Raw genomic sequence first — 10,597 nt, forward strand, 5'->3', positions numbered from 1 at the left:
ATGATTTGTTTAATTATTCTTTCCTATGGTATTGTTATATGTAACAATCCCATGAGAGATTTATATCATAGAGTCATTGCTCCCCCTCTTCTCTATTGAATGAATGAAACTTTGCCTTTAGCTTTCTTTCTCTCTCAAAAAAAAACGTGGGACTTTAGAATTGTAAATTATTTATTCTCCTCGGCAATTTACACAAAATCCCCTCATCTTTTTTCAAAAAGAAAAAAGTTACACAAAGATCCACAATTTTTAATTAACAAAGCATCTTACAAGGTACTACTGAGTTCATCGATTTGATTTCTTTTCCTGTTTCAAAATTTGACCTTGTTATTCCCAAATCCCATCTTGTGATCATCTTTAAACTTCCAAATTTTTGAATGGGCTCGGATATGGGCCGGACCTTATTCGGAAAAGCCCATGCCAATACGAGGTCGATCCAATGAGTACGACCTGCCACTAGGTGGGCCTCGAATATATGGGCCCTACTTATTTCAGGAGAAAAATAAAATAAAAAACCTTATTTGACAATATTGAGCGTTTTGACATTAAAAATTTTGGGAGCAAGCACGTAGGATTAGGGGGAGGAGGAGGGGTATATAAGTAAATTTATGTTACTATATTGGCATTAGATTTTCTGAGTGACTAAAGAGATCAATGGCTCTGATTTGAAGATCAGAAACCGTTGCATTGATCAAACGCATCGCGACGCCGATGGATCACAGTGAGCATTTCTCCGCGAGACATTTAAACACAGAGATGCATCTTTTCGCTGTCTGAGAGCTATAAATAGCCTCTTTTACGAGAGCAAGGGATTGGAGTTCATCGCGGCGGCTCTGGTTTCTCGGATCGAAGGTAAAAACCTAGGTGATCTCATCTCCATGAACCGTAGTTTTATTGCGTATCCTATGAAATTATATTGCTCTGTTTACGTCTGAATCCTTTTTTTTTGTGTGTGTGTGTATCATTTCTAGAGCTTTTCTGATAGTTTTTGTAGAAAGTCTGCGGAGTTTGTAAGAGACGAGGATGGATTACCTCCGATAGGTTCATGTTACTCGCAAATGACGTTCTTTTATCCCGGTTGATGCGTATTTTGAGTCGATACTATAAATCTAGTTCTATGTTTAATGTCGATTTAGCTATTTAATTTTTAGAGTTCATTTGGATTTGTAAACTAAAGTAGGATTGCTTGGTACTTGAAATTTCGTTTTTTCCCCTAGTGAGTTATTTGGTAGGGAAGATAACATTTTATCTTTTTTATGCTCTTATTAATGGATCTCTCTCTAAGCGTTCCAGATAGTCCTGTAAACCGTTTCATGAACATTTGATGCTATTTTAGTTGTTATGGGCTTATGCCAGGATAAGAAAGTTGTGCGACTAAGTAATTCTATCAAAACGTGTTTACACTTCAATAGAGGTTGAATATGTTATGAGGAAACGGAGGAGCTTGTAACCCCCCATGAGCTCTTTGCCATAAGTATAGGCTGAGAAAGTTTTTGCTGCTTAGAAGTTGAAAGTAACAGGCTAAACAAAAATAGAGACTTGACAGTAGCCATATTTCTGATAATTTTCAAGTCTGCATGGGTATCTAATGATGAAAAATTTATATATCGGGTAGAGCTAGCTCCGCTGTCCAACCTATAGCCTATGGGCTCTGAAATTATGTAAAAACAAAGAGTTTCTAGGGAAGTAGATCTAATCTTGGCTTGCCTTGCTTTCCCATCATCTGGTTCTTGATCCAGTGGTTGCGAGCACAAGGATCCATCCATATGTATATGGAAAGATAAGATCTTTTTTCCCATTGAAATTTGCCAGAGGACTGTCAATCACTGGATATTAAGAGCCCCTGCCGAGCATATAATCTTGAATTCTTTTCCTTGCATAACTTCTTAATCTTGATCTTTTATTTGTATGAAATTTCGTTTTATTCATTTGTTTTGTATGCTGTTATGTATTTATTTATTTATTTATTCATTCACTTTCATTTTCTTTGACTAACTGAACTGTTCTCAAGTTACAGGAGCATATTTGAGATCCGAGTGTGATTATTCAGAGAAGCCAAGATGGTGAAGTTCACTGTAGAGGAGCTCCGCAGAATTATGGACATGAAGCACAACATTCGTAACATGTCTGTCATTGCACATGTTGATCATGGTACGAGTCATCAAATACCTTTCTTTCACTAATTGGCCGTATGAGTATGGGAAATAGATAGATGCGGTCTCTGTGCTTCATTTCAGAATTTCATGTAGTTATGGTCTATCTCTCTTCTTATATAGCACATTTGCAAAGGTTAGGAATTTGATGGATTATAAGAATCTGCAAGAACTTCGATTGATCCTCGTGTTTCTTCTTGACACCGTCAATTTACTGCCTTTTTGTTGTCTTTTGCCCCCTCTCAATAGTGTCAACAAAGAAGCTTCTATTGGTCGTCCAATATTCTTGTTTGTAAATGATATTACCGCCTCTTGTCTCTATTCAAAACAATGTTCATGTAGAGCATGTGAAACATTATAATAAAAAGTTTGTTTATATTAGGCCATATTTGCCTTGAGGTTAGGAAATTCTCCTGAATTGATTTAAAGACTCTTAAATAGGTTCGGTAACCAAACATTAAATTTACTTTTAAAAAAATTAAGACTAAAAAATAAGACTGACTACTAATCCGGTTCAGAGTTTAGTCTCAAACTAAACAAGGCCTTAGGTAATATCTTTAAACAATTGATCTACTCGAAGTCTAACATGAAATGCACAATATTTCTTTTCTTTTGCAGGCAAGTCTACTCTCACTGATTCACTTGTGGCGGCTGCTGGAATTATTGCGCAGGAAGTTGCTGGTGATGTTAGGATGACTGATACTCGTGCAGATGAGGCAGAACGTGGTATTACAATTAAATCTACTGGGATATCCCTTTATTATGAGATGACAGACGAGTCACTGAAGAACTATAAGGGTGAGAGGGCAGGAAATGAGTATCTCATCAACCTCATTGATTCACCTGGGCACGTTGACTTCTCATCCGAGGTTACAGCAGCTCTTCGTATTACTGATGGGGCGCTAGTGGTTGTCGACTGTGTTGAAGGGGTCTGTGTCCAGACTGAAACTGTCCTTCGACAGGCTTTGGGTGAGAGGATTAGACCTGTGCTGACTGTTAACAAGATGGATCGCTGCTTCTTAGAACTTCAGGTTGAGGGTGAAGAAGCATACCAGACCTTCCAGCGTGTCATTGAGAACGCTAATGTCATCATGGCAACCTACGAAGATGCCCTTCTTGGTGATGTCCAAGTATACCCGGAGAAAGGAACTGTTGCTTTCTCTGCAGGGTTGCATGGTTGGGCTTTCACCCTCACTAACTTTGCCAAGATGTATGCTGCCAAATTTGGAGTTGATGAGTCCAAGATGATGGAGAGACTTTGGGGTGAGAACTACTTCGATCCAGCTACCAAGAAGTGGACATCAAAGAACACAGGATCTCCTACCTGCAAACGAGGTTTTGTTCAGTTCTGTTATGAGCCAATTAAGCAAATCATCGGAACATGCATGAATGATCAAAAAGACAAACTATGGCCCATGTTGCAGAAACTTGGTGTAACCATGAAATCTGAAGAGAAGGAGTTGATGGGTAAAGCTTTAATGAAACGAGTCATGCAGACTTGGCTGCCTGCAAGCACTGCCCTTCTTGAAATGATGATCTTCCACCTTCCATCTCCTGCCACGGCGCAGAAGTACCGTGTAGAGAACTTATACGAGGGCCCGCTTGATGATGTATATGCTAATGCCATCAGAAACTGCGATCCTGAAGGTCCTCTTATGCTGTATGTTTCTAAGATGATTCCAGCTTCTGACAAGGGTAGGTTCTTTGCATTTGGTCGGGTCTTCGCTGGAAAGGTCTCTACCGGTTTGAAGGTTAGAATCATGGGACCAAACTACGTACCGGGTCAGAAGAAAGACTTGTATGTGAAGAGCGTACAAAGAACTGTTATCTGGATGGGAAAGAAACAAGAGTCTGTGGAGGATGTGCCCTGTGGAAACACAGTAGCTATGGTTGGTCTAGATCAGTTCATCACCAAGAACGCAACTCTAACGAATGAGAAGGAAGTTGATGCACATCCTATTAAGGCGATGAAGTTCTCCGTCTCTCCTGTCGTACGTGTTGCAGTACAATGCAAGGTTGCATCTGACCTTCCTAAGCTTGTGGAAGGTTTAAAACGCTTGGCAAAATCAGATCCCATGGTGGTGTGTGCTATCGAGGAGTCCGGTGAGCATATTATTGCTGGAGCCGGGGAGCTCCACCTTGAGATCTGTTTGAAGGACTTGCAGGAAGATTTCATGGGAGGGGCGGAAATTGTTGTATCTGATCCAGTTGTTTCTTTCCGTGAGACTGTCCTTGAGAAATCTTGCCGGACTGTGATGAGCAAGTCACCAAACAAGCACAACCGTCTCTACATGGAAGCGCGGCCCTTGGAAGAAGGTCTTCCTGAGGCGATCGATGATGGACGTATTGGCCCACGAGACGACCCCAAAGTGAGGTCGAAGATCCTGTCTGAGGAGTTTGGGTGGGACAAGGATCTTGCTAAGAAGATTTGGTGCTTTGGGCCTGAGACCACGGGTCCTAACATGGTTGTTGACATGTGTAAAGGAGTTCAGTATCTCAATGAAATCAAGGATTCAGTTGTGGCTGGTTTCCAGTGGGCATCAAAGGAAGGAGCACTTGCTGAGGAAAACATGCGTGCCATATGCTTTGAGGTATGTGATGTGGTTCTGCATGCTGATGCAATTCACAGAGGTGGTGGACAGGTCATTCCAACAGCAAGAAGAGTTATATATGCAGCACAACTTACAGCCAAGCCTAGGCTATTAGAACCAGTTTACCTGGTCGAGATTCAGGCTCCTGAGCAGGCACTTGGAGGCATTTATGGTGTTCTTAACCAGAAGAGAGGTCATGTTTTTGAAGAAATGCAGAGGCCTGGTACTCCCCTATATAACATCAAGGCTTACCTTCCAGTTATCGAGTCTTTTGGGTTCTCAAGCACTCTGAGGGCTGCCACATCAGGCCAGGCATTCCCTCAATGCGTGTTTGACCACTGGGATATGATGTCCTCGGACCCATTAGAGCCTGGTTCTCAAGCAGGCCAGCTTGTTACCGATATCCGCAAGAGGAAGGGCTTGAAGGAGCAGATGACCCCACTCTCCGAATTCGAGGACAAGCTCTAAGTTTCTTCTTTCTTGATTGTGTCCCCCCCTAGATTTCTTCTATTTATTTTTTTGTTTGAGTCTATCATCTGCAGCACCCGGGAACTTTTGTTTCTTTGGCATCTGCATGCCCCTAGATAATTTTATTTGTTGGAAGAGTCAGGTGTGAACAATTCTTAGGAGTATGCTGTGAAGATGGTTTGTACATCTTTGCAGGGTTTTCCATTTCAAAGATATTTTTTCAAATTGGAATGATTTTATATCAGAGTAATGGATGTTGTTTATCCAAGTTTCTTTAGTAGGACAAAAGATTGCTCTACAAAAGATTTCAAAGATATTTGAATTTCTACCTTTCATCGAAATGACAAAATATGAAAGTAGGAATAAGCTGGTTTTGCTCCTAAAGTTGATGCTGTTGTTATACGTAAGATTATTATCTCTTTGGTACCACTGGCTTAACTTGCAGTTCCGGTTCATCCATTCGAAGATTGCACAGTTCTGCAGTCCTACCATTGCTGAGACTGCTTGAACGAGAATTAAAGCATCTCGTCCGAACCTTTTGAACATGTAACGGAATACAGAAAAGCAACTTATAAGAAGGATAAAAGACTGCAAATCTTTTATTGGGAAATGTAAGAATGGAAAATAGATTAAATCGGCAGAATGGTTTGCCATATTGCACCGCAGGAAGAAAGAAAAGCAAAAGAATTGGCAGGTCTAGAATGGTAACATCAACATACCCATTTCCGGATCCTGCTGTTATACAATAGTGAGATGATGTCCACCTCTTTTTCTATTACAATGTGCAACTTCTCAGATACTAAATTAAGTGTAGCAGTAAAAGCAAAAAAGGGTGTGAGAGGCTACACCAAGACGAAGTTCATGCTCTCATTAAATAGACACTCCTAAGACTCTTCAAGCTCAAGGTATTGAGAGTGGGAGGCTGCGAGGAGAGAAGCTCCAATGCCTGAGCCGTCATTGGCAAGCTTGATAACCACCGAAGCTGATGCCTCTTCTCCGAGCATATCCTTGAGAGTGGTTTCCACGCACTTGCTGAATATGGTGTAATGTTCATAGAGCCCGCCATCCATGGCAATTACTGCCCTCTGCTTGTCAACACTGTCACTGGCTACAGTGTCCCGCCCCAGCTTCTTCAGGATTCCGTATATTCCAGCAGCAGCTAGGTTTGCCGCACGCTTTGCAACAATATCGCAGATTTCAATGACCAGCTTTCTCATTTTCAGAGATGTATTAGTGATCTGAAATTGAAAGAAAAATGGAATATAAAAAATCTAATTTTTTTATGGAAAAAACATGTTGAAGATTGGGGTCATAAAACAGGAAAAATAAAATGGAGGATACCCCTAAAACTTCCTTCAATTTGCTCCCAACAACTTTGAGATCTGACGATGTGTCATGATGCATTGCAGACATATCTGGCGTCCTGCAAATATCATCTCAATTTGCTTAGATAAAGACAACTAATTGGCCACTTGATGTAGAATGGAGAAGGGCAACAAGATCAACCAAAGACACTGCATTCCTAAAATGACAGGGTAACATAATTAAGATCTCGGGAAATCTATGACAATTGTCTGGGTTCACCAAAAGAATTTGGCCCTAATTAATTGAAATGATAGATCGTGTTGTCAGCCTTAATCTCATAGCAAAGAAAGTATGTTCAAGTTAAATTAACGTTTTAAAGCAAAAACTATGATGGATGGTAGAGGAGCAATCAACCCAAGAATGGAAAGCAACAGTAGCAGGAAGGGTTATCTATACCATCCTTTACTATTATTTCATTTCATTTCTTTCTTTATGGTGAAGTCCTCTTGCAATCTAATGGCCATCATGTTTCTCTGTTACCCCCTCCATCACTAATACTAAGATCCCATTATTCAGGGCTAGCAATATGAATTTAATGTGGACGTAAGTATCCTAGAAACTCAAACCAAACATTGATTATACTCAAACAGGGCCTTGATATTTCAGGATGTTCACTTGAATCAAATTGCAATCATATACATATAAAATAGCACTAATTTGCAATGAAGTGGCCACACATATAACTGAAAATCATACCGTAGTATAAATGGAACTTCAAGTTTTTGGGGTACATCATCTCCAAAAAGGGAAGCTTCTTTAGCAATCCTTAATAGGACTCTTCGAACAATTTCTCCCAAATACATTCCAGAAATCATCTTCTCATAAATCTGCAATAAAAGTTTGCAAATTTACTATATTCATAATGCTGCAAACAGAAATATCACTTGTTACTCAGATATTAAGCAGACACAAGTGATAACACCTGTTCACCAGGATTCAAACTTTCAAAATCTAATGCTTGGTCATATTCTGTCATAGGAAGATGCGACGACCTGAAATTTCCCCACTCCATATTGATTACCTAGATCACAATAGAATAACATAAACATGCATAATCCTATATGTAGATAGAAGCTTAAAATAACATTTCTGTATGATATCACAAACATAACACTTCCTCAATATTTATGCTCTCTTATTAGTTAAGATGAAAGCTACAGTTACCATCTCTCCTGATTTAGGTAGTAGGCCATGCCATTTAGGAATTGCATTTGCCCGCTCTACGTAAGCTGCATTTGTACCAGTACCCAATATGACAGCAGCAACAACATCTTTATCATCATACCTCCCACCAGCTAATGTTCCAATTGTGTCATTAACCTATATGAAAAACATTAGCATGTGGCAAATTTGGACTTTCTGTAACAATAAGAGACATGTGCTTGGCAGACAGAAATCACTTAGAAACTTAATGATTGGAATCATGTAAACAAAAGGATAGAAGTGAACAATGACAAATCAAATTTTGATGATTCCATTAAGTTTTTCATTTTAAACTCAAAAGAAGAATATTCCAAAACAAACTCACCAATGCTGTGACTCTCATATCAAGTCCCTGTCTTTCCAATGCCTTGGTCAATTCAGCCACTACATCTTCTCCGACCTGGCTTCAGTAATATATAGTCAAAATAAAGCATCACCAATAGTCATGACTGAAACATCTTAACAACACTTGTACTATATCTTGCTTGATATTAAGCCTTCGAAACACAAGTACCAATTACTATACAAGACAAACACTTTGATACACCATTGCATGTAACAAAAGTTATAGAACACCTGACAAGTTCAGGCAACATGATCATTTACTTATTACCACAATGATAAGATTTTATCTTTCTTACTGCATCCAATAGTTACTGTAGCCTCAACATAAGAAACTAGGAATTCTGGTAGATACAAGTGTTGAATTGAAAAGAAAGATGCAACTACAGAGCTGGTATAACTTTTGATGGACAGCAATGAACAATTGTTTGTAGTTTCTACCAGGCTAGATAGTGGGGAAAAAGTATGCTTATAAGTTTCAGTTTGTGTATAAGGCACTGAAAAAAGCTTATGCTGATTACTATTTTGAAAGGAAATAACCAAAAGGATCTAAAGAAACATATAGAGACAGATAATATTACACAAAAAAATAAATGTCACAAACAAGTAAAAGCTTTACTAGCAAACATTATCATCCTAAGGATAGGTGCATGCTTCTTAATTCATGTTAATGAAAAATAAATTCTGGTTACTTAACAGACGTTATAACCAGAACTAACCGTGTCATTAATGCAGAAACCTTTTGTCCACTTAATAAGGGTGCCTGATGCAATTGAAGTTTGCTTCACTGGGAATGAGAAAGTAAATCCAAGTTCTCTCTGCCTTCCATCAGGAAGGTGAAAATCTTCACCTTCAGAAGCAACAAATTTTGCTAGTGCAGCAGCAATAAAATCAAATAGTTCCTGGAAAAGTATTTACATACTTCCAGTTAAACAAGATGAGAAGCAATAAAACTCCAGAAACATAAAATTCACGACACCACAATTACCTCAGAACTTCCAACCATAAGATGTGGTGGAATAGAAACCTCTTCATATTCTTGTTTGGCAACACGCCCCTCCTTTCCTCCCAGTTGAACCCGTAATACACGAAAATTGGTTCCTCCCAAATCCAATGCGTAAAACAACCCTCTCTCGTCTCTGTGAAAGTAGCCTTAAAAGAGTGAGGATTATCATTTCGATATCTTGATCCAATCTGAAATAAAACTTTTCTAACAGATATGTTGATATTTCTTGATATGTACTCACATCTGATGTATATGTCATACAAAAGTGTGACGGAAGATAATTTTATTAGGTAGATTTATTTGTTATAGTTGACTTTCTGACCATCACAGATACAGCTAAAGACAGAAAGGACCTAAATTTTGTTGAAGGCCCATCTAAACCAAGTCATGTATTCATTCCCCTCAAAATCTAGAAAATCACACAATCATTCTCACAACAGTTAATTGATTATGTTCTACTTGGCGTTAGAACTTTTGTGACTTTCTTTTTTCTATGAAACAGTTCAGAAAAGAAAGATGTAAAAAGAAGAAGAGTAAAAGAAGAATATAAAACGAGAAGAGGGACCAAAACTATAAAACAGAGGGAGGAGTGACTATGAATTAGGCAGGGAAAGGTCAGAATTGAAAGAAGAAAGCCGAGAGGTTCCATTCCATGGAAAATAATAACATAACCAACCTTATAAGAGAGCTTGTAATCTTTACCAAAAGAAGAAAAAAAATTAAATCTTTTTATCACATTCAGCAACAGGGAAGTCAAACGATATTGAGCCTTAAAAGGGGAAGAATATATTATCACTAGATCACAATTTAAGATTCATCTTACGATTAACGATTCCAATCCACAACATTAAGTACAGGCATGAATAAGTAAAAAGACGATAACTGCTGTAACAAATCCAAAACCAGATGAGATCGTCCGAATTACCCAGTGGGAAGGTTATCGACATAGCTGATGAGCATCTTGAGCTTGCTTCCGCCCTCGGATGCGAGCCCAGCGTGCATCTCCACCGTCATGGCGTCTGCCACCTGCCTCAGCTTCCCGATCGGCGTGCCGCACTTCTCCTCCAGCTCCTTCACCACCGCCGCAGCACGTGCCCACCGCCCGGTGCTTCGCATCCGGTGCCGCACCACCAGCACCGCCACCGCGCATGCCGCCGCAGCGCACACAACCGCCGCTCCCACCGCCGCCTTCCCCATCTCCACTCCCCTCCCCTGCCCGCCGCAAGCTATTCCCCTTGTAAAGATTCAAACCTAGCTATTCTCCTTGGATAGATTCAAAATGTTCGCCGTTGCTCTTTCTCCGATCTACTCTTCCACGAGAGCTTCGGATTCAATTACCCTAGATTTGAACGAGATCGTAGCTCTATCTTCCTTAGCAGATCTCGAAAGATGATACTTTGGATGGTGCGGCTGATTAGAACGGTGGAGAATTAAAAAAGAAATGTAAATTTCAAATTGCCCCCTGGCTT

The 10,597-nt window shown here is 39.7% G+C and overlaps 2 protein-coding genes across 3 annotated transcripts; one reads left to right on the forward strand and one right to left on the reverse strand.

Moving 5' to 3' along the window:
• The first annotated feature begins 742 nt into the window (after window positions 1-742).
• LOC140787996 (elongation factor 2-like) lies at window positions 743-5,480 on the forward strand. Of its 2 annotated transcripts, none has more exons than XM_073137070.1 (3): window positions 743-852; window positions 2,018-2,151; window positions 2,772-5,480. In XM_073137070.1, the coding sequence occupies exons 2-3, from the start codon at window positions 2,061-2,063 to the stop codon at window positions 5,210-5,212; spliced, it is 2,532 nt and encodes an 843-aa protein (XP_072993171.1). In that variant the 5' UTR covers window positions 743-852; window positions 2,018-2,060; the 3' UTR covers window positions 5,213-5,480. The 2 variants fall into 2 exon arrangements, with proteins under 2 accessions (XP_072993171.1, XP_072993172.1); XM_073137071.1 differs by having other exon boundaries at window positions 847-864.
• A 329-nt stretch (window positions 5,481-5,809) lies between these two features.
• On the reverse strand, window positions 5,810-10,597 carry LOC140788848 (hexokinase-2-like). Its single transcript, XM_073138320.1, has 9 exons — window positions 10,054-10,597; window positions 9,111-9,261; window positions 8,842-9,024; window positions 8,106-8,180; window positions 7,742-7,897; window positions 7,500-7,598; window positions 7,274-7,404; window positions 6,554-6,635; window positions 5,810-6,450 (listed from the first exon to the last, which is right to left on the reverse strand). The coding sequence occupies exons 1-9, from the start codon at window positions 10,323-10,325 to the stop codon at window positions 6,097-6,099; spliced, it is 1,503 nt and encodes a 500-aa protein (XP_072994421.1). The 5' UTR covers window positions 10,326-10,597; the 3' UTR covers window positions 5,810-6,096.

This window comes from Typha latifolia, chromosome 5 (genome assembly GCF_019914945.1).
Source record: "Typha latifolia isolate L0001 chromosome 5, TyphaL0001v2, whole genome shotgun sequence".
Taxonomy (NCBI): domain Eukaryota; kingdom Viridiplantae; phylum Streptophyta; class Magnoliopsida; order Poales; family Typhaceae; genus Typha; species Typha latifolia.